Source organism: Ursus maritimus, unplaced genomic scaffold (assembly GCF_017311325.1).
Source record: "Ursus maritimus isolate PB19 unplaced genomic scaffold, ASM1731132v1 scaffold_1, whole genome shotgun sequence".
NCBI classification, from domain to species: Eukaryota; Metazoa; Chordata; class Mammalia; order Carnivora; family Ursidae; genus Ursus; species Ursus maritimus.
Window position 1 is genome coordinate 18,873,365 of NW_024423343.1, and position 24,990 is coordinate 18,898,354.

General features: G+C 37.3%; 1 protein-coding gene across 1 annotated transcript in view; it reads left to right on the plus strand.

Moving 5' to 3' along the window:
* The window catches only part of USP37 (ubiquitin specific peptidase 37), an 82,758-nt gene that overhangs the window by 49,802 nt on the left and 7,966 nt on the right, over nt 1-24,990 (plus strand). The window contains exons 16-21 of the mRNA XM_040640620.1: nt 2,727-2,891; nt 4,778-4,843; nt 7,546-7,687; nt 10,243-10,498; nt 19,558-19,724; nt 23,156-23,216. Coding sequence (XP_040496554.1) covers nt 2,727-2,891; nt 4,778-4,843; nt 7,546-7,687; nt 10,243-10,498; nt 19,558-19,724; nt 23,156-23,216 — 857 coding nt within the window. The remainder of the gene's footprint in view (nt 1-2,726; nt 2,892-4,777; nt 4,844-7,545; nt 7,688-10,242; nt 10,499-19,557; nt 19,725-23,155; nt 23,217-24,990) is intronic.

Here is a 24,990-nt window from a genome sequence, read left to right on the forward strand (position 1 = left end):
TTCTCCCAAACCTTCAGTAAAAATCTGCCAAAACACATACACGTGTGAGCATGAAAATAAAACAAGAAGAGTAATATTCTGCAGGGTGTTTTTGCATTCCTTTATTCAAAGGATCATGTAAGTTAGTAAGTTTCGTATAATCAGAACAGTTGAGAATTAGGAATAAAATTAACTTATATTAGCTCTGTGTACACATACATAAAACCAAACTAGTTAGACAAAGTATGATGTGATTATAGTGCAGCTTTTAGTTCTTTCCAAGAATAGATCTCAACCACAAACAAGGTTGTTATTATTAAGTATTTATGTGGCACTTTGCCTGTAGAGTGCTTTACTTTCTTTTATTAGCTTCACTTTTCTGTAAGTGTAGAGTTTCTGGAACCTAGCCCCTAGAGACTAGTTCTTTTACATTCCATAATCTCCTTTCTAGAAAATGAATTTCTTTTAAAGAAATAACTTTCTGAATTATAGCAGTATCATTATGTTGACCATTTCTTACTCAAGAGACTTATTCTTTCCTATTGGTGAGTGTTTTGAGGCAGGGGGTGGAGAGAAACCTTAAGGCAAAGGATTGATTGTTACCAGCTGTCATTAACTAAGGAAAACATGCACAATTTGAAATACTTGTTTGACCTGGCAAGCTGAGTGTCTTTTCCCTTTTCCAGTATCTAGCTATTTGTTCTTTTAGTGGGAAAAAAATCCTGAGGGGAATTTTTTTTCCTTGGTTTTCTCTTTTTTCTAGTAGGTCACTTGCATTATAGGTTAATTTATTCCAAACTTTAGAAGCCTTTGTATAATAAATCCTGATTATCAGACTTGCTCTGTTTTTGTGAATTTCAGTATTAAAGCCAGTTTACTTTTATTCTTGAAGGGCCTGGTATCTTTATCAAATACGTTCAGTTTTAGTCCTGTTCAGTTTTAGTCCACCTCATCTTTGTAGAAAAGATAAGTGATTTTGACTGTCATCTATCTGTTTCATATTACTTTTTACTTTGGTAGGATTATTTGGAAATTTAGTCAAAATATTTGACATTAGTTTTAATCTCTTCATACCATTTGGATCCTTGTGTTCTCTCAAGTTGTGAATTTGAAAATTATGAGTTCTAGCATATTTTTTTTAATTTTTTAATTTTTTTTTTAAAGATTTTATTTATTTATTCGACAGAGATAGAGACAGCCAGCGAGAGAGGGAACACAAGCAGGGGGAGTGGGAGAGGAAGAAGCAGGCTCATAGCGGAGGAGCCCGATGTGGGGCTCGATCCCCTAACGCCGGGATCACGCCCTGAGCCGAAGGCAGACGCTTAACCGCTGTGCCACCCAGGCGTCCCTCTAGCATATTTTTTAAAGAGAAATATAGTCAGTAACTTTAATTTACACTTTTTTTTTGGTTTGTGGCTTCTGTGATAAAGATATGTACGGTAAGAAAGGAAACAGTTTTCCATAAAGCAGGCATTATTTTGCTTAGAATTGAGGTTTATTCCCATAAGAGTTCTGAAATTCCAATTTTAAAGTGTTCTTGTGGGCTGTGAAATATATTTAGTCCATCAAGCAGAGATTATGGTCTGTATCAGAGGTGAGAAGGTTGGCACAATAGTAACTAAAAAGAAGTGTTTCTACAGAGCTGAAAGCCTTTTCAGACCCACAAACCAGATTTGGCATGTAAATTTTGTAGAACTTTTTGTAAGCGGAGAAAACTTTCCTGTTTCTTTCGTAGCTTTCTCCAGAGAAAGTGCTACACATTGAAATAAGATTAGCTCTTGTCATGGGCACCTGAGTGGCTCAGTCAGTTAAGTGTCCGACTTGATCTCAGCTCAGGTCTTGATTACAGGGTTATGAGTTCAGGCCCTTTGTTGGGCTCTACACTGGGCATGGAGCCTACTTAAAAATAGTTCTTGTAAAAAATCATCTTGAAAAAATTAATGTTCACCATCAAACCTATTGTAAACTATATAACATTGAAGTAAATAATTTAAGGATTTAACCCAATACCAACATTTTATTTTATTTACTTTTTAATTTTTAAAAAATATTTATTTAGGGGCGCCTGGGTGGCTCAGTCGTTAAGCATGTGCCTTCAGCTCAGGGCATGATCCTGACGTTCTGGGATCGAGCCCCACGTCAGGCTCTTCTGCTGGGAGCCTGCTTCTTCCTCTCCCACTTCCCCTGCTTGTGTTCCCTCTCTCGCTGGCTGGCTCTCTCTCTCTGTCGAATGAATAAGTAAAAATCCTTTTAAAAAAAATTATTTATTTATTTTAGAGAGAGAATGGGGGGAGGGGGTGCAGAGGGAGAAAGAATCTCTAAGCAGAGTGCATGCTGAGTATGGAGCCCGACTCGGAGCTCAGTCTCATGACTCTGAGATCACAACCTGAGCCAAAACCAAGTCAGACACTCAGCCAACTGTGTCACCCAGCTGTCCCCCAATACCAACATTTTAAAATAAAATGTGTTTTATTTGATGTATTTTTTTTTCTGCTAACATTGTAAATATTTTACCCAAACTTCATTTATCCACCCAATGCCCATGTTTTATTTTTATTTATATTCTTAGTACCTAGCACAATGCCTCGCACATGGCAGGTATTCGGTAAACTTTGAACGATCTTTAGCCAAAAGTATTCTTTAAGTCAAAAGCTGTCTAACATGGTTAGTTACGGTGATCTCTTTTCACCGGTAAGAGAGCTAGCTCTGTTATGTGTGAACTAGTAATGTCATCTCCTGTTTTTCAGGATCCTCATTCTTCATTTGAAACGATACAGCTTCAATGTCACTCTCTCACTTAACAACAAGATTGGGCAGCAAGTCATCATTCCAAGATACCTGACCCTGTCCTCTCATTGCACTGAAAATACAAAACCACCCTTCACCCTTGGTTGGAATGCACATATGGCAATGTAAGTCCTTGAGAGAGAATTTCTTTACCTTCCCTTTTCAAGTAGAAGGGCTTTGGTATCTGATCAAAATAATGACTGAACTAGATAACATGACTCCCAGGTAAAATCAGACCAAGAAGGAGATTTTAATTTTGCTCTATTTTGGAATTTTGTGTCAAATTACTGCCTGATGGAGGTAATTAAATAAAATGCTTAAACAAAATTTTTCTGATACATTAATTGCCTTTCATAGTAAGTTACCTTTTTAGAGAGTGCTGTTACTCTTTTAGATCACTAGAAGACAAGTTTGATACATTTTGGGAATATAAATCAAATTTGCTTATTCATAAGAGTCACCGGAACGCTAAAAAATACCAATTCCTGTGTTCTTTCCCTAGCAGTTCTGTTTAGTAGATCTGAGATAGGGTTTGAGAATTAATATTTTTTAAAATGCCTTTCTGACTCTTTGGGATATGCAAGTTTGAGAAACAGTATACTAAATTTTATCTAGTGCCCCAAAAATTGTATCTTTTTTTTTCTTTTTTTTTTTTAAGATTTTATTTATTTATTTATTTGACAGAGATAGAGACAGCCAGTGAGAGAGGGAACACAAGCAGGGGGAGTGGGAGAGGAAGAAGCAGGCTCCCTGCGGGGGAGCCTGATGTGGGGCTTGATCCCAGAACGCCGGGATCACGTCCTGAACCGAAGGCAGACGCTTAACGACTGAGCCACCCAGGCGCCCCCCAAAAATTGTATCTTTGTAAACGTATTATCACCGATGTGAGTGAAGAACTTCGGTGGCTCCTAGAAATTTTTCCATGATAAAAGAAGTAACCTTTACTTTTGATTTTGCATCATCGTGTATACTGGGAAAACCTTAGGACTTCTCTGAATGTTGCTCTTTCTTGCATTACTTTTGTTGCATTACCTTGGAGCCATGTATTGTAGTTCTTTTTTGTACTTGAACTCTAATTTAGTAGAATCATTAAGTTCTCCAACTTTAGAAGTGAAAAAGATCTTAGAGATTTTGTCTAAATTTTTAGTTTTACAGAAAAGATTCAAGGAGAGTAAGTGATTTTGTTAAGGTCATGCAGTTAATAGCTGGAAGAGCCAGGTCTCTTGGCTACAGTAGAGTAAGTAGACCTTTCAGAAAGTGAATGAACATTTGCTAACAATAATTGATGCAGTTTTATAGAATGTATTTCCCTTGGATTGATAATTGAAATATATACTACATCATGTAAGTTTACACTAAAGGACTCAGTGGGTCTACTTGTTAATAAAGATATTTTCCCAGAGTCTTAAGTGTTTCTGGGTTTTCTCTTACGGACTTTCTTCAGAATAGATGTTTTTGCTTAATGCAAACTGCCCTCTGCTGGTAGAACTGTTACTCTTTGTGGCCATCAGTGTAGGTGATTTATGATCACAGGCCTGAAACCAGGCTATATGATTCCACAATGAAATGTCTTGAAGACTTTGGACAAGTTCTTTGACCTGGTTATAGGGGAAATAATAGGATGGTGTGAACATTAAATGAGGTAATACACATAAGCTCTTACTGCAGTGTCTCATAGCCAGTAAGTCCTCAATAAATGAGAGCTATTATTATTTTATTGCTTTAAAGTAAAGAACTGAGACAGGATAATTTTTCCCAAGTTGTTCTTTTCATATCCATTACCTTTGACTTCATTTCCAATGCTGTTTATTTAGATCATTGGATCAGGAAGAGCCTACAGATGGTATTTTGTTTTCTCTTTTGGCCTCTATTGCTAGTAGAAGTATTATAATTATTTGCTTTTCAAAAGGATACATAGGAGCTATAGTACAGAATAATTAGTTTTATAAGTTAAATATATATTTTTAATAATGTAATTATATACATTATATATTTTCTAATTTTCTGATAGTTCTAGACCATTGAAAGCTTCTCAAATGGTGAATTCCTGCATCACCAGCCCTTCTACACCTTCAAAGTGAGTTATATTTCTTGTGTACCCAAAATTTGTATTTTTAAGGATTTGGCTTACCCTGATTTCCAAGATTATCCCCTTCCTTTTTCTTTGTTTTTCTTTGCATGATAACTGCTCTGTATTAGTATACTTTGTAATTTTCCTGAATCTGCTTTAAAGTATAACCTAGGGTATAACAGATCTTTAACAGTGAAGCACGTTCAGATGATCTTCTGAAAATTTTGTTTTTAAACTTCTTAAATCATCTGTTAATACGTAATATTTTCATCCTACAACTATAGAAATTGATGACAAGGGATTTTAAGGCTTGAAGGGATAAAATAACCACTGTTGGTATAAAGCACTGTTCCTCAAAAATACACATGGGGATCCCAAAATATCTTTTCACCTGTTGCTAGCCAGTCTGGGACTTCCTGTCTTAGACACTGAACTGGAGCAATTCTGAGAGGGAACAAGAAAACAAACACACAATGAAATGTAGCTATTCTACAAATGTTTTTTACTTAAGATGGAAAAGTTTGTCCAAGAAGGGAAGCAAATACTTTTTTTAATCTTAATCTCTCTCTTCTGTGATTTAACTAGAACCACAGTTCCTGATTAAACAATTTTAAATGACTTGGTTGTCATTTATCTTTAAAATTAGTTTTTCTGAAAATTTGATGTCCCAAAGTACTTTTAGAAAAGAGACACTTCTGTTGGTTAAGGGCTTTGGGGGGCTTATATAACCGTAAAATGACATTTGGGAACTGCTATTTTCTTTTCCTCCTGTTAACTATTTTTCAGTGCAATTAAAACCAGATGACTAACATGACTAGAAATCTGAAATGGTACCGATATGAATACTCTTGCCCGTTCTCAAGATACAAATGAGCAATACCACTTGGCTGCTTAGAAAGTGAGCAAGTGATGCATTTACAGGATGAATATTTTTCCTTACTACAGGCAAGCTGCCTTCTGTGAATATAGTAATTATTAATGGAATGCACTCTTTATGTACCAAATCACTGTAGTTTCAAGAAGGAGATGGTTTCATTGGGCATCATTATATTTGGCATGGTCATCTGTTCTCCAGGGTCTACTGGTATGAGAATTGGAGAGTTGGTCAATAAAAGATAATTAGGCCCTAGAAGACCTGTCATGCCGATCAAACTTAAAAGAGGCTGAGTTATGAACAAGAATACCATTGGTTCTTCTACAATGTCCTTTGTCACATTTGACCCTGGTACATTAGTAGCCAGGTGTCACCCTCCTTCCTCAAAGTATTTACATGGATAAACAAATTAATACATTCAGTTTTGCTTGGTGAGCATGAAATCAGAAATGAGGAATTAAGATGGCTAATTGGCTATTTCTAAGTTATACTAAAAACCCTTTTGAACACATAATGGGAGGCTATTCAAGTGTATAGGCTGGAGTGCAGTGATATCCTGGTTGCTCTCAGCCACAGACTATGTTTGGGCTTATCACTGACCACTTGCCTCTTTTCTTTGATCTACATTGCTATGCAGTCCTCCTGGTTTCCATTGTGGCCTCTTATTTCTTGGTGCCATCATTCTATATGTTTATTTACAGTTTTTACATTTAGATTAGTTGCATTTTTCCAATTTCCATTTTACTTTTTTTTTTAGTATAGTATATGAATTTATGTTAACCTCCATCAAAGAAAGTTCGTGCTCTTTGACCTTTCCCACTTTTTCTTTTAGTTTATTTTCAGCTCACTTGGAAGACAATGCAGTAACACCTTACTTATCTGGTATCACTAAAGAACGATATTTGATGTTCCACATATAAATTTTTACATAGCTAAAGATTGCTTTTTTAAGCATTAATCTTTAAAATGCTTAACCATTTTAGATGATTATATACTCTGTAATCTCACAGAATTCCCTGTATTCCTAACTAAAATACACTGAAGATAATTTAAATATATTTTAATGACTTAGAATCAGCATTATGAGTGTCACGTATTGCACTGTGTTTTAATATGATAATGCCGTCAGAGGCTTTTAATTCTTAGAAAATAGTTTATATTAAATGATTTTATAGTTCTTTATTGCCCTTTTTGTGGTTATTCTCTCTCATTTCCTAGCTCTCATTTCTTGATGAACTTGCTACATTATTTTATACACCATTTCCTGGGAAAGAAAGGGTCCCTGTCTAAAGTGTAAAGTGCATTGGCTTTGAAACTACTGCTTTCCTCAGAAGCCTTTTTTCTTACTTTTGAATCCCTGTGTTCTGGAGAGTTGAGGTTGCCAAAAGTCTGACCTACATATAATTGGATAAGTGGAATGTTACTGTTAATTTTAAAATACATGGATCATAATTTAAAAGATCAAAAATTAGCCCTCATGCACAATGTTGTCAAAAACATTTATTCATTGCTATGTTTGCATGCATTCAGTAGAGTACTTGGCTTTATAAAAACAAAAACTTCTTTGGGGTTTATCATTAAAAGAAAGAAGGCACAAAGTGATTGGTTTACGGATGGATTTTATTATAAGAATTGTCTAATATTCAAAGCATGGCTGTTTTGGAGTGGGGCAAAGGTAATGCTTAAATACACCTCTTTTGCTATATCTTTTTTTCTCTCTAAATCATTTTCCATATGAAAAAGTTTTTTATTTTGGTATTTATGCCAAGGGAATAACAAGGACAAATGTTTATTTATCAGACTCATATAGGTTTTTTTTTTTCTTAAATTACAGGAATTTCACCTTCAAATCCAAGAGCTCCTTGGCTTTATGCCTTGATTCAGACAGTGAGGATGAGCTAAAACGCTCTGTGGCCCTTAGCCAGAGACTTTGTGAAATGTCAGGCTGCGAACAGCAGCAGGAAGACCTGGAAAAAGTAAGTACTTTCTCATCAAAATACTTGACAAATAATTGTATAACTCTTCCTGTCCAAACAAATGCCTTTGTAACCAGCATCAGCAAACTTTTTTTTTAATTAACTTAATAAATGCAAACTTAATAAAATACACAGGGTAGATCATAAATTCATAAACTTAATGGATCTGTTGAAACACTAATTTTAAAGAGTATACTTTCTGTAACTACAAAACCACTGTTTAAAATGGATTGGGACTTTTTCTTATTGAGGTATAATTGACGTATTAGTTTCTGGTGTACAGCGTATTGATTCAGTATTTGTATGTATTGCAATAAGCTCACCACAGTAAGTCTGGTTAACATCTATTACCATACATAGTTGGCAAAAAAAATTTTTTTCTTGTGGTAAGGACTTCTAAGATCTATTCTCTTAAGCAACTTTCAAATCTGCAGTAAAATATTAACAGTAGTCTAACTAATTCTGTACATTACATCCTCATGACTTATTTATTTTACAACTGGAAGTTGGCCTGCTTTACCCATTTCTCTCTCTCTCTCACACGCACACACACAGGCTTCCACCCCTAACTACCAATAGTCTATTCCATACGTGTGTGAGCTTGGTGGGGTTTTGTTTTGTTTTGTTTTTTAGATTCCATATGTAAGCAAGATTATGTGGTATTTGTCTTTTTCTCTCTGACTTTTTTCACTTAGCATAATACCTTCAAGGTCCATCCTTGTCGCAAATGGCAAGATTTCATTTCTTTTTTTGTGTCAGAATAGTATTCTATTGTATATGTACACCACATTTTTATTTATCCATTGATGGACACTTAAGTTGTTTCCATGATTGAGACTTTAGAAATGAAAGTTGTTACAGGTAAATTGCTTTCTCCTGTTAATTTTCAGAGCTACTTTTACATATGGGTCCTGAAATAATTATTTGCTTTATTTAATACTAATTGTTAATATATGGGAGATTATAGTAAATGTTTTATATCAACAAGCCAACCAGCTAATATAGAGGTTTACATAATGAATGTGAGAAGGCGTAACTTTATCATTTTCTATCTTGACACATAATGACAGTTAATACTTTAAAGATACAAGCTTTCCTAGGAGTTTGCATCATCTCATGTGACTTATTTTAAATCTTCCTTTTGTTAAGATAACAATTTAGTAGTTAATTTTTATTGACTTTCCCATCTTATTTCAAAGCTAGTTTGTGGCTGCTCACCTTGAATGAGAAATGATAGAAAGTCAGAAGTTCTCCCAGAAACGAGATTAAGCTCTTTAGAAAATAACTTCTGAATATTTTCATACTCTCGATGTTTTTATTTTTCTCATTTATTTGAAAAGGAGAAAAAAAAAGATGGTGACTTAACATCTAAATAGAAATATTAGGGGAAAAAAGAAATATTAGGTGTATGGTCAGATTGGCTAAAATTGACAACTCAGGAAACAATAAATGTTGGCCAGGATATGGAGAAAGGGGAACCTTCTTACACTGTTGGTGGAAATGCAAATTGGTGCAACCACTCTGGAAAACATTATGGAGGTTCCTCAAAAAGTTAAAAATAGAACTACCCTACGACCCAGCAATTACACTACTATTTATCCAAAGTAGTCAAAAATAGTGATTCGAAGGGGCACGTGCACCCCAATGTTTATAGCAGCAGTGTCCACAATACCCAAACCATGGAAAGTGACCAGATACCCATTGACAGATGAATGGATAAAGAAAATGTGATATATACATACAATGGAATATTACTCAGCCATCAAAAAGAATGAAATCTTTCATTTGTAACGATGTGAATGGAACTAGAGGGTATCTTGCTAAGCGAAATCAGTCAAAGAAAGACAAATACCATATGATTTCACTCGTATGGTGGAATTTAAGAAACAAAACAGATGAACATAGGGGAAGGCAAGGAAAAATAGTATAAAAACAGAGAGGGAGACAAACTATAAGAGACTCTTGACTATAGAGAACAAACTGAGGGTTGCTGGAGGAGAGGTGAGTGGGGGGATGGGGTAATTGGATGATGGACATTAAGGAGGGCACTTGAGGTAATGAGCACTGGGTGTTAATATGCAACTGATGAATTACTAAATTCTACCCCCGAAACTAATAATAATCACTGTCAGTATTATTCAACTAAATTGAACTTAAGTAAAAAAATTCAAAAATATAAAGTAATTTTTAAAAAAAGAAATACTAGGTGTGGTGACAGTGTCTATAGTGTGATTCAGTATATCTGGAAGAAATTACACCAAAAATACTTACTGTAATTATCTCTGAGTGATGGATTTTGAGTGAATTTATTTTGTTATTTTTATGTATTTTCCAAATCTTATACTTAGCATGTACTATAATCAGTAAAATAAACATGTATCCCTGTATATTTATTAAAAGAAAATTAGGCTTGCCAGTGAGTTCATATATTGGTTATTGATTGTTAACTCAAAACATCAAAGAAAGGAAACGTTTTAGAAATAAACTAACTTTAAACTCTGATTGCCATATTCTCAGGAATTCTGGTTTCCTCTAAATATGACTCTCTTTTTCAGGATTCAAAATCATGTAGAATAGAGCCTGATAAGTCCGAATTGGAAAACTCCGGATTTGACGGAATGAGCGAAGAAGAGCTTCTAGCAGCTGTTTTAGAGATGAGTAAGAGAGAATCTTCACCAACTCTGAGTCATGAAGATGATGATAAACCAACCAGCAGCCCAGATACTGGATTTGCAGAAGATGATATTCAAGAAATGCCTGAAAATCAAGAACCTGTGGAAACTGAGAAGCCCAAAACAGTCACAGAGCCTGGTAGGTTTAATGAAAATAAACATCTGTGAGGGCACAACTGTGTTCGAAAGCCTTATAGGGACAAGTGACTTGTAAATAATGGGAGGTGAAGTAGATCTGTGTTAATAGAGCTGATCATACTTTCATGCTTTAAAAAAAAAAAAAAAAGTTTAAAAAATGAGAAGTATATATTGTGAGTAGTATCCAGAGGCTGGTGGTAAAGTATGCCGTATCCCTTTAAGTGTACAGCAAAAGAAAAGTTAGGATTCTTTTGTGCATTTAAGTAAATGTGTCATTTTTTTGGTCACTTTTTTTTTTTTTTTTTACCACTGCTCTCTCAGAAATTTGTATAATTGTTTCCTCATTTTTCTATATCTGAATTTGTACCAAGTTTTAGTTGTATAAATAATTCAAGTTCTCCATTCTCCTTTGGATTCATCCGTTTATAATGGTAGAAAGAGCCCTGAACTAAGAGGTCAGGTTTTAAGCCTCTCATCTTGGCTGTACCACCAACTAGCTATGAATTTTTTTTAAAGGTTTTATTTATTCATTTTTAGAGAAAGTGAGGGGAGGAGCAGAGGGGGAAGGAGAGGTGAGCACAGATCCCGACGTGGGGCTAGATCTCATGACCCTGAGATCACAGCCTGAGCTGAAATTAAGAGTTGGACGACTAACCAACTGAGCAACCCAGGCTCCTCATAGCTATGAATTTTCTAAATAGGTGATTTAACCTCTTTGGTACTCCATTTTCTTATCTCTGTATGGGGATACACCAGGCATACTTCAGAAGGTTGTGAGTAGAATGTTAGGTCATATATATGTGTGTATAAAGTGCTATACTTTTATATATATATAGTGTAAAGTCCTATAGAGATAAAAAATTATTTTGTGGTAATCATATTTTGTTATTTTTCAATCCATCAGTGGGAACAACAGAGCCTCCTTGCCTTGTACTGTGGGTATTTTAAGATTTTTAGGTAGAAAACTTCCACTACCTCTTCCTGTAACCAACTAGTATTTTTCTCCAGATATCCTTAATATGTATATCTGTCTGTCTGTGTAGCTGATGTGTTTCAGTACATCAAGCCTAATTTTGGAGATGAAGAGAATAGTAGTAAATCACAATTATTTTCTGTATTCTTGGGGTTAAGCCTCATCAGTTGTGAATTACTTTCCATGCAAGTGAGTTAGTATATCCTCAATCTGATTGGATACAAAGAGCTGAAGGTTTTTGGATATAGGTGTTCCTTTTTTTCCCCTTCTTGATGCAAGTATCCTTAGGAAATCCCTTTCTCTTACTAAACTTAAAGTCACTGCCCTTAGATATCATTGGTTAATATTAGTGCTTTTGCCTTTTGCCAATAATTTCTGCTTTTAGCTCTTCCTTTCACATCTTTGCTCAGTCCTACATCTCCCTAAAATTAACAAAGGAAATTATTCTTATGTACAGTTCTAGATTCTCTACACCAGTGGGGGAGAACACTTGAGTTATCAAAATCGTTAATAAACACAATGGTTTACAAACATACAGCAGCATTGGGGAGAGCAAACTTATTAGTAAGTACTTTATAGCCTTTTTAAATAAAGTCCTCTATTCTCTAGCTACCATCTTCCCCGACTGGGTGCAAGCTTTTTTTGTGTTTCTTGTTTCTTTTTTTTTTTAAAGATTTTATTTATTTATTCGACAGAGATAGACACAGCCTGCGAGAGAGGGAACACAAGCAGGGGGAGTAGGAGAGGAAGAAGCAGGCTTATAGCAGAGGAGCCTGATGTGGGTCTCGATCCCGTAACGCCGGGATCACGCCCTGAGCCGAAGGCAGATGCTTAACCGCTGTGCCACCCAGGCGCCCCTGTGTTTCTTGTTTCTTTAATGTCACTGTTCCATTCACCTTCTTACTATAACTGAAACGCAAAGACATTGCTTCTGCTGCAACATTTCTTTTTTTTTTAACTTACCGAAATTATGTAGCAAGGACAAAAGTAAATAGATGAGTGTAATGAATCTTCCCCCTTGTACCTATTATCAACAATAATTATCAAAAAAAGACAGTCTTGTTTCATATATTGTCCTATCTTCCTTCTCCACCCCATCCCCTTGATTATTTAGAAGTAATTCCCAGATACTAGATAATTTCATCAGTAAAGATTTCAATATCCTTAAAAGATCTCTTTTTTAAAAAACATAGCCTCAGTCCCACTATCATACTTTTAAAAATTAACAATAAAACTAAGGAATGATCAAATATGATCAAAGTCCTCCATAAGTCTTTTATTTTGAAAATGTTCAAATCCAGAGAGAAATTAAATAGATTCATTATTTAACATTTTGTCACATTTGCTTTCTCCCCTCACTGTGTGTGTCTGTGTATATAGTTTTACAGCAATTACCCAAAATTAGTGTCTTAAAACATTTTAATATCTCTTGTAACCCTGTGGATTGACTGGTTGTAACTAGGTTGTAGCATCCAAGATGGCTCAGCTAGGCACCTTGGTGATGTTGGCTAGACAGGTCCACTGGGGTGGCTGGATATCCTCTCCATTCTTTCCTTCCCCTCCCCCTCTTCTCTTCATCTTTTCTTCTCCACGTAATCTCAGGGCCTCTCCCTCTCCATGTGCTCTTTCCAGCAAGGTAGCCAGCTTCTTAGATGACAGTTCAGAGCTCCCAGAGCACAAAAGGGGAAGAAGCCTCCAAGTCTTCTTGATGTAATGTTGAAGCTCAGAATTAGCGCAGAATCAATTCCACCACATTTTGTTGCTTAAAGCACTCACAGTGAAAATCTACTCACATTCACTCTGGGGGCGACTACACAGCAGTACAAATACTGACAGTGAGAACACAGTGTAGTTCATTGGAGGCCATCTTTGTAGACTACACACATGCTCGCATGCACTTTTCTTTTTTAAAGCAACTGTTTGAAAATGCAGGTATCATATTTCACCCTAAAACACTTCAGCCTGAATCTTTAAATATATGGAAATTTTCCTACATAACGATTATTCCACCTAATAGTAACAATATTTCCATGTATAATTCTAGTGTAGAGTCCATAGACATTTCCCCAAGTGTGTGTATTTTTTTTTTTTAACCCAGAACCCAAAGTTTACCCACTGCATTTAGTTGTTAGGTCCCTTTACTATTTAGTCAAAGCCAATTTTTCTTTGAAAAGCTCCCATTATGGATTGCCCTACTGTTCTTTAAGTGTAAGTTGTTTTTTCCTGTACCCTAATACTTCAGACCTGAAGATGGGATAGGTTTTCTCCTTGTTACCCACTGCCATTTCCAACCCTTTTGTCTCCTTTTATCCTGCAAAAATCCCAGCTCTTTGAAGTATAAGACATCAAGCTGTGCCTCCTATTATCTCTTCCTATAGCTGTCTTTTACCTTTCATTCTCTCTCATCAACATTCTTAGGGCCTTCAGTATCTTCATAAATGATCCTTTCAACAACCTGGTTTCTCAATTCCTGATCTTAATTCTGAAGATCTTTTTTCCTACCCCCATCTTGATCACTAATAGAAGTCCTGTCCTAGATCAGTGGTTCTCAAAGTATGTCCCTAGATCAGCAGTATCATATGGGAACTTGCTGGAAATGCCATTTGTGGCCCCACCCCAGACTTACTGAATAAGAAACTCTGGATATAGGAGTCAGCATTCTGTGTTTTGACTCCAAGTGATTCTGATGCACGCTAAAGTTTGAGAACTACTTCCCTTGACTTTGTCTTCATCAGTAACTATACCACCTTTGAAATCTTGATTTCATATATCCTTCTCTCCTTCCAGCTTACTTGGTGTTATGTTCTGTTTTCAGTGATTACTTGATCTCAAGATTTCCAGTCCTGGGGCCCTGGGTGGCTCAGTCAGTTGAGTGTACGTTTCTTGATCCTGGCTCAGGTCTTGATCTCAGGGGTGTGAGTTCAAGCCCCAGGTTGGGTTCCATGCTGGGTGTGGAGCCTACTTTAAAAAAAAAAAAAAAAAAAAGATTTCAAGTACTTTGACTTCTTTTTTGCTGTTCATCACCTCCCTCTTGTCCTCACAGTCACCTGACACAACCCTGGCTCCCAGCTCAACTAGATTCGTGTTCCATACCTACACCCAAGCAGCTGAAGATTACTGGAGAAAATCACAAATTAGTGCTGACTATTCTTTCCTCTTATTCATGACTATACTCTTAAGTGGGCACTAAATGTGACTAGTTGGTTCTGTTACACTTCCTTAGTAAATTTCTTTTCTCATTCTCCATGATCTCTTCCTCAAATCTCCATTTCTGTTTCCACACACACTGTAGGTTTATGGCTAAGCTGTGTACTTTTCAAAGAAGATAGATGTAGTCAAATGAAAACTCTGCCTTCACTTTTGTTATGGAGGAACTATCCCTGCTCTTATTTAAGGCCAGTCCCTCTGTTAATACTCAGAATTTCATCAACTGTGCCTTCTAAAGACCTTTTCTCTTGAAATTATACTCTGTCTTCTGCATCAGGTCTTCCCTCTCTTTTAAAGTATTCTTGTCTGCCTTAATTTTAAAATGATTAAAACCCATCTTTAAAAAAACCCTCTTGTGACCTTCCATTCCCCTACTGCTCCTGTCCCCTTTCTTTGCTGTACGCACAGCAAAATTCTTTGAAATAGTTGCTTTATTCATTCTCTTTGTTTTCTCACCCCCTCTGTTCTCTTGTCAGCCCTCTCCAAGTGGGCCTTGTTCCCCATCACTCCACTGAAACGGTGTTTATCAAGTTTACATTAGTAGTATTTCACATAATTCACCACTCCCTCCTTAACATTTAAAAACTTTTATAAACTTTTTTCCTCTGAGCTTCCATGATACAAGCTTGGCAGGGTTTTTTTTTTCCTACTAAACCAGCTACTCACTCCAGTTATCCACCCTTCCCACATCAGAACTCTGGTTGTTGACGTAGTCCCAGGACACCATCCTTAGCTGTCTTCTCTACTAAAGCTCTCTCCCTGAGTGATCTCACATTTTACCACGGCCTCACATACCAAATTCATATCTGTAGCCCACATCTCTCTCCCATGAGCTTTAAACTTTTATAGTGAAATGCCTACTTGAAATGTCCATTTGACTAATTTTCATTCCCCACCCTCCAGCCAAATACACCTTCCCTGTGTCACCAAATGGTATCATCATAAATCCAGTTGCTCAGGCCAACAAACACATCTCCCTTAATTTTTTCTGTTTTACTTCACAACTTAAATTCAGTCCATCAATGAATCTGGCCACATGTACCCCCAAAACATATCCTAAATCCACCCGTTTACCATCTTCATAGCTACAACTCTAGTCTTCCATCTCTCACCTGGGCCCCTAGAAATGATTTCTAACGCCTCTTCTGCCATTGTTGCCCCCCCACTGACCTTCTGTGATGAGCAAAGCAGCCAAAGTAATCTTTCTGAAGCATAAATCACACTGCTGTTCTTCTGCTTAAAACTTACTTGGCTTGGGGCGCCTGGGTGGCACAGCGGTTAAGCGCCTGCCTTCGGCTCAGGGCGTGATCCCGGCGTTCCGGGATCGAGCCCCACATCAGGCTCCTCCGCTATGAGCCTGCTTCTTCCTCTCCCACTCCCCCTGCTTGTGTTCCCTCTCTCGCTGGCTGTCTCTATCTCTGTCAAATAAATAAATAAAATCTTAAAAAAAAAAAAACAAACTTATTTGGCTTGCTGGTACACTTCATCCCAGCTTCTTACCATGACCTCTTTCACTCAACTTAGCCATAGTGGCTTTGTCTCTCTCTCAGAATATGCTAAGTTCATTCTCCTCTCAGAGCCTTCGCCCTTAAGCTCCTTGAGGACGGGCTGTCTTGCTCTAATTACCACTGTGTCCTCACCTTCTACAGCAGCGCCCAACGCATAGGAGAGTCTCGGTGCATATTTGGGGCCCAACAGATTGTCTCGCGAATCAGCTCAGGAAGGGCAGGAAGACTGGCCAAGTAAGGTTTCACTGTCTCCAGACACGAGCCAGAGGGAAGAGTGTTTGCAAAGGCCCAGACATGAGAAACGCTGGCAAGTTAGTGGGCAGCAAAAAAAAGTTCAGAATGATTTGCATGGCTGGAAAATTGTGTTGAGCAAGAAAAGCAAAAGAGAGACATGCATTCTCTAGTTTTTACATGGCCTGAAGCCATGTTTAGAAGTTTGGACTTTTATTTCAAAAGCATTAGGAAGTTATTGCATAATTTTAAGCAACCAAGTGTTTGATAAAGATTTATATTTGTAAAAGATGATTCTGGCTGCAGTGTAGCACATAAATTAACCCAAAGTAATCCTGTGAGACCTGTTAGGAAGTTACCGCAATTGTCCAGACCAAAAGCTAATGGTGCCTTAAGCCAAAGTTTTGGCATTTGAAAGAAAAGTTGATGGGTTTAAGAGATAGGAAAGAATGACTTATCTGAAATGAGGGGTAAGTCAAAAATAACACCAGCTTTCTGTCTTAAAACAACAGCTGTGTATGGTGATGCCATTCGCTGAAATAAAGACTGTAGGAAAGGAGGTTTCATTTGGGATAGAGGAAGAGGCAGATGATCTGTATTCAGTGTAAGAATGTTGAGTTTTAACACATGGTTTTCCTTCTATCCATTGTTCAAGTTCCTTAAAAGTGTGTTATTATTCCATGGTTGTATTTGTTCCTGTAGATCTTAAGTAATGTTTGTATCCATCTGATAATCTTGTCCTGAAGTTAAATCTATCTTGATTATATCAAAGTAAACGTTCTTGGGGTGCTGGGTGCCTCAGTCGGTTAAGCGTCTGCCTTCGGCTCAGGTCATGATCTTAGAGTCCCGGGATCGAGCCCCACATTGGGCTCCCTACTCAGCGGGATATCTGCTTCTCCCTCTGCCCCTCCCCCCTGCTTGTATTCTCTCACTTGTGTGCTCTCTGCCTCTCAGATAAATAAATAAAATCTTAAAAAAAAAAAAAAAGGAAACTTTCTTGATTGGTTTTCTATCACATGGATTAATTGTGTAATTTTAGGATTGTGTGGGGGCATATTGATACGTGGAATGCTGAAAATTACTGGTTAAGAAAAATTGTACCTCTGTCACCTTTTTTTAGTTGAGTATATTTTGGTAATAAAAGTAATATTTATCTTAGGCCCTATTATCTTAGTAACATTTATCTTAGCAGCCTTAACTCCCAAATCTTTCTTCCACTTGAAATGTTCAACATCAGCTAACTTTGAATGCCTCAGTTCCAGATTTCCAGAAATAATCTGATTGGTTGACTCACATATCCATTCCTGGTACAGTAAGCTAAGGCCAAAGGGACAGGCAGGGTCAGAGAGACTTCAGAGCTGCCCCTTCCAGACTATGGAAATGACTGTTTCTCCAAGAATGGAGGAAAAGAAGAAATTACTGACATCCTTTATATAATTTTTTAAAGTTGGGATCATATTGCTCTTGCCCTTAATATATCCTGAGGGTTTTTCTCTTCTAATGAACATTCAGAGTTAGTTTTAATTGTAAATATTCAGTTAGCAATTCAGTACAGTTAAAAAATGATGAACTACTTACTGACTTAGAGTCTAAAATCAAGATGCTGTAAACTTCAGGGACGACTGGGTGGCTCAGTAGGTTAGGTATCTGCCTTTGGTTCAGGTCATGATCCCAGGACTCTAGGATCGAGTCCCTCGTTGGGCTCCTTGATCAGCGGGGAGGCTGCTTCTCCCTGTGCCTCTGCCTGCAGCTCCCGCTGCTAGTGTGCTCGTTCTCTGACAAATAAATAAAAAAAATATTAAAAAAAGAAAAGATACTGTAAACTTCAGAGTTTATAGTCTGTGCTGTAGAAAAGTGTATCATTTAAGTGGTTAAAATGCAGTATTAGGGAAGGTAAAGCGCATATACTGATTTTACTTACTTACTTACTTACTTATTTATTTATTTATTTATTTATTTATTTTAGAGCACAAGTGCAGGGAAAGGGGTAGAGGGAGACAGAGAATCCTAGGCAGGCTCCCTGCCCAGTGTTGAGCCCAACATGGGGCTTAATCTCAAGACCCTGAGATTATGACCTAAGCCAAAATCAAGAGTCCGATGTTTGACTGAGACACCCAGGCACCCCAAGCATATACTGATTTTAAAGCAATCCATATAAAATGAATCTGTAAAGTTAATTCTTGTTGACCAAATTCTTTTATGAGAATTTCCTTATTAAGATGAGAATTTTGTAAAGTGAGAGAGAAAGAAAGAAAGCCCTTATCTACCCCCTCTTATCTGTATTAAAATTATAGTGAAATGTTGTTCTCCCAGAACAAAATCTGTTTCACCAGAACAAAACCATGACCATACTGCTTATCCTAGCTAGCTGTGTTCTAGAGATCGAGAAGGAACAGGAGGAAATGAAAGATTTTTTTTTTTCTTATCTCCTTGGATGAATGTTTTAAACATATATATTGTCATTTACTTGTGCAGTACATGAGGTGTTTATTACACATTTCATGTAGCTCTTTTGCTTTAGAATGTGTACAAGGCTTATTTGATTATTAATGTGAAAATATACTCATTTGACATACAATTTAATAATGGAAAAAATCTCAGTATTAGCATTATCATTCTAGCCTAATTCTTATTTTGTTTAAACAACTTTATTCCTGGTACTTGGTCATATGACATTATGACCGGCTGTGAATATGGCTGTTAATTCTCCTCCATTCTTAACGATAATGCTTCTGATGATTGGTTAAGTTTCAGAACCATTGCAGTAGATCAGTGATTCTCAATCAAGGACAGTTTTGTCCCCCAGGGGACATTTGACAATGTCTGTCATTTTTGGTTGTCACTACTGGGGGAGGGGGTGCTACTGGCATCTAGTAGGTAGAGGCCAAGGATGTTGCTAAACATTCTGCAGTGCATAAGACAGCCCCCTCAAACAACAAAAAATTATCCCACCCAGAATGTCAGTAGTGCTGAGATTGAGAAACCATGACCTATGTGTAGTAAGATGAAATTGTATGTCCCCAAGCAACTCATGTATGAGACTCAGGTAAATTACTCTCTGAACAGTAGATGTCACTCTAATCCAGAGATTTCGGTTTATTAGAGAGGATTTCCTAGTTATGTCCTGTTGTGCTTCCTCAGATTCTGCCAGTTTTACGGAGATAACTAAAGACTGTGATGAGAATAAAGAAAACAAAACTCCAGAAGGATCTCAAGGAGAGGTCGATTGGCTCCAGCAGTATGATATGGAGCGTGAAAGGGAAGAGCAAGAGCTTCAGCAGGCATTGGCTCAGAGCCTTCAAGAGCAAGTAAGAGATAATTATATTGCTATTTTCTCCATACCTGTCTTTCCCAGTAATAACAACACCTAACATGTGTTAAGCACTTACTGTGTGTCAGGCATTATTCCAGGTGATTTTACATACAGTAAATCATTGATACATCAAAACAGATTTTGTTTGGAGCTTTGCCTTGGGTTTGATATAGAAACAGTGATAGCTGTTTTTTTGGGTGTTTTTTTTTTTTTTTTTTTTTTTTTTTTTTTTTGAAAATCCAAATGCAACAAAACATACTGTTAATTACCTCCCATTACTGTAATTCATTGCATGCCAAAGCAAGGTGGGTTATTAGAGATCATCCCCAGTCCAAGTTTGTTTTGCAAGCTATAGAAAAAGCCAGCATGCCACCATGATTTTATCACTAATATTTTAAGGCATTGTATTTGTTCTGGTCACTTTCTCACAATATGAATCCTTTTCTATGAATTATTTGAACATAAAATTCTCAGGAATATTATCTGAATAGTATCTGAAATTTCAGATTTCAGCCATTGACTAATTTATCTGCTCTTATATAGTAATCTATTTTTTTTTTAAGATTCTAAGTAGTCTCTACACCCAGCATGGGCCTTGAACTCACAACCCCCGATATCAAGAGTTGCATGCTCCACTGACTGAGCCAGCCAGGCGCCCCATATAATAATCTATTCTTAAATTTTTAGTTCTTCATGCTTATATTTGCCAGAGCTGGGTGATTGCACCATTGCAGTTGCCTGACATATCTGACTAAAAGGTGATGTCATGGTTGACTAATCCAATGCCATCCAAATCATGTTAGTAATAAAAATTTACTAAAACTCCCTAGAATAAACACACAGTTTTAGTGTTTACAGATAATCAGATTAAGAAACCTATTTTGTCTTGGGGCTCCTTGCTGGCTCAGTTGGTGGAGCGTGCAACTCTTGATCTCGGAGTTGTGAGTTCGAGCCCCATGTTGGGTTTAAAGATTACTTAAAGGGGCGCCTGGGTGGCACAGTGGTTAAGCGTCTGCCTTCGGCTCAGGGCGTGATCCCGGCGTTGTGGGATCGAGCCCCACGTCAGGCTCCTCCGCTGTGAGCCTGCTTCTTCCTCTCCCACTCCCCCTGCTTGTGTTCCCTCTCTCGCTGGCTGTCTCTAACTCTGTCAAATAAATAAAATCCTAAAAAAAAAAAAAAAGAAAGATTACTTAAAAATAAAATATTTTATTTAAAAAAAAATTTTTTTTTTAAGATTTTATTTATTTATTTGACAGAGACAGCCAGTGAGAGAGGGAACCCAAGCAGGGGGAGTGGGAGAGGAAGAAGCAGGCTCCTAGTGGAGGAGCCTGATGTGGGGCTCGATCCCAGAACGCTGGGACCACGCCCTGAGCCGAAGGCAGACGCTTAATTAGACTGCGCCACCCAGGTGCCCCCAAAATAAAATATTTTTTAAAAATCTAATTTGTCTAGAACTGTGGGGTTCAACCTTAACTGCACATTAATATCATCTGGGGAGCTTTAAAAAATACTGTTGCCTGGGTTGTTCTCAGGAATTCTGATAGAATTGATCCTAGGCTGTGGTCTGGGCATCTAGATTTCTTTCTTTTCTTCTTTCTGTCTCTTTCTCCCCCCTCCCTTCTCCCTCCCTTTCCTCCTTCCTTCTTGCTTCCTTTCTTCTTCCCTCTCTCCCTCTCTCCCTCTCTTCCCTCCCTCCTTACTTGCTTCCTTCATTTTTTAAAACTTCCTGCAGTGATTCTAGTGTTCAGTCAAGGTTGAGAACTGCTTTAAAATGATTTCCGAACGAGCTGTTCTGTATCCTTTTATTTACAAGAAGTACCTCCCTAGCCTCCTGGCCATGAAGATGCATTTATGTCACCCACTTTACAAATAATGGATAGTAATCGTTTGTTTTAGAAAACTTATTTTTAGGGCTGCCTGGGTGGCTCAGTCGTTAAGCATCTGCCTTCTGCTCAGGGCGTGATCCCAGTGTTCTGGGATTGAGCCCCGCATCGGGCTCCTCCGCTGGGAGCCTGCTTCTTCCTCTCCCACTCCCCCTGCTTATGTTCCCTCTCTCGCTGGTAGTCTCTCTCTCTCTCTCTCTCTGTCAAATAAATAAATAAATAAATCTTTTTAAAAAAGAAAACTTATTTTTAATCCAAAAGACCAAGGTCTGATTTCTTAACAATAGTTCCTTATAGTGCAGAAAAAGAAAAAATTCAGCACCCCTCTTTTTCATATGCAGAAGACGTATATCCTATTTCCTGAGAGCTGACCCCGTTAAAACTATCTTATAAACCTATGCTCACATCTGAGAAATGTAAGATGAGGTTTCTTTAGTTTGGTATACCCGCATCATTCCATTAATAGCTAAAAGACTCTCTTACCTGGGTTTCCACGTAGACTTTATATCTGGATAAGTTTAAGTAATCATATTTCCTCTTATATCTCTTTCTGTGTTGAATACAATATTGCCGTATTCCAGAATATCTGTTTCTTTCTTGAATACAATATTATTGCTCCCAGGACTTTAAGGCAGAAAGCTCATTCTGAGCTTCTTACATACTTTAGTAACCTTAAAAACAAGTCTAGACTTGAGAAAAGTATAAAACAGTTCTGCTTAAATTACATTTTTTCTTCATTTATGCATGAAGTTTGTAAATTATATTTTCTCTGCAGATGAGAGGGAAATTTTTTTTACAGGCAATATTTCCATACTTCTACAGTTAGTCATCCACCTGAGACATTTTCAAAGGTACTTGTTTTTCTAAGAGAACCTCAGATGTATTAGAGAAATAACAGCCAACTCAACAGTCAACGAATTCATTTCATATTCACCATGTAGCTAGTATGTGTCTTTTTTTTTTTTTTAAGAACAAGAGAGAAGTATTTGAATAATGATCTTGTGGAAATACTGTTTATCTTGCTGTCACAGACTTAGTATCAGCTATACGCTAGAGCCAGTTCACCATCAGCTCAGCTGTACACACCTCTTCCCAGCTCTGCACTCAGCATCACGTTGGTAGTTTAAAATTGGCCACAGTGGGAGTGTTTATACCATGAAAATTGGCAAAGTCTCTAAATTAGAGGAAAGAAAACAGCAGTTTGCCTAGTAGATTCGGCTATATACCAGGTGTTTCGTACATAGAAGGAGAAAGGGAATTACATCATAATGTCACAGTGAATGGCTTTTGGTTAGCAAGCCAAATGTCACTGACTAGAGGAGATAGCATGTAAGCCTTTTTAACCCCCAAGGCATGTTTTAGAGGGCAGCATTGAAAAAAGCAAAGAATTTCTCCACATCCCTCAAAAGGTCATATTCCAAACATTCGTAAGATTACGGAAAACATTATTAGCAAATACTTCTAAAGCAGCTGATTTTATACTCCTTAAATAAGTTTATTCAATACTTTTTTAAATACCTTAGTTGTGTTCTTATCCCTTTAGGAAGCTTGGGAACAGAAAGAAGATGATGACCTCAAAAGAGCAACAGAGTTAAGTCTTCAAGGTGTGGAGATTATTTTAATTACATTGTTTAATGGTGAAATGTATCACACACACAAAAGCATTTGATGTATTATTTTTAATGATTTAATTGTTTTGTAAGTTTTGAGGGGAGGGGGTTCATAGAAGCAATACCACCTCAAATCTCTGAGGGTATTAAATATAGTTCATTTGTTTGTTTATTTGAAGTTTTCTTCTCCCTGAATATATTGTTTCTTCCAGCTACTGTGTCCTGTGTAGTTATTATGCTCTTTATATTTCTTATTAGAGACTTTACTCAGATAACCTAGTAATCCTTGGCTGTGGGTTCGTGATTTAAAAAAGGAGACTAAAAGGTTGGTTGGAAGCCCTGAGCACATGAATAGCTAGGGCTTGTCAACTGTGAGTTTTACGGGGTGGAACTGTTTTGGGGATGATGTTAATGTTATTTAGGCCTTTCTCTTGAGCTGGTCAGATTCCTAAAAAAGAGTTTTTTCTCTTTTGCCTTTGCCTTTGCCTAAGGTACAAGATGTGGCTGCCATAGTTCTGGGAGCCAAGTATAGGAATAGGGCTGGGGGTTATATTCATCCTTCACTGTGCAAACTGTGGTCTACTCCCCTGTTCTCAGTATGTGCCTGGCATCTCCCAATCCAGAGACTGTTTTACCCTCTCCAGAGGATGAAACTCCAGACTTCTGTCATTGCTCAGCAGCATGAAGTGGGGAGAAAGGGGATCCTGGGAGTCTGTTCTCAAACTCTTTCATCAAATCCTTATTTTTTTCTCCTCCTTAGCCTCTGCTTTTAAGGGTACCTGGTACTTTGAAGTTGTATGTCTTTTGAACAAGATTCTGTGATGTAATTTGGATTGGTTCTCAACTTTTCCATTACTGGCTTAGGATTTGGCTTTGGCTCTCCTAGGTCTGCTAATTCAGTCACCATCTACTTTCTAGCTTCCAGAATTCTGATGTTATAGTCTCTTTTTCTGTTCTGCCCATTCTTAGGTGTTCATGTCTTATAAAAACTCTATTCTGTGATTTGAGTGGAATTAATTATATTTTAAAGCAAAGAGACACAAGTACAAATGATTCTGGGGTTCTTTTGTTTTAAGATTTTATTTATTTATTAGAACATGAGCAAGGGAGGGGCAGGGGGACAAGCAGACTCCCCACTGAGCAAGAAGCCGAAAGAGGGGCTTGATCTCAGGACTGCGAGATCATGACCTGAGCCAAAGTCAGCCTCTTAACCGACCAAGCCACCCACGGCTCCCCCCACCCTGGGATTCTTTATTTAAAGTCATTAGTAAAGATGGATTCTGCCAGTGGAAACACTTTTAATCTTTAACTTAAGTTTCACTAAAATACACTAACAACTAAATCCAAGATCCGCTTTTTTCTTTAATAAAGTGTTTCCAGGGGCACCTGGGTGGCTCAGTCGGTTGAGTGTCTGCTTTCCACTCGGGTCGTGGTCCCAGGGTCCTAGGATCGAGCTCCGAGTCTCAGGCTCCCTGCTGAGCAGGGAGCCTGCTTCTTCTCCCTCCCTCTGCTTGTGTTCTCTCTCTCTCTCCCCCCACCAAATAAATAAAATATTTTTAAAAAGGTTAAATTTCCATTCTATTTTTTTAAATTTCAAAAGATTTAATTTTGAAGAACACGAAAGGATACTAATTTTTTTATGATCGCTTTTCTGTGAGATCATTTGTATTTGCTGGGAGCACCTACAATATACACCAAGTACTTGAAATGTAACATACGGTTTATATAATGTGAAATTTAGTGAAATTGGATTATCTGTAAAATCATA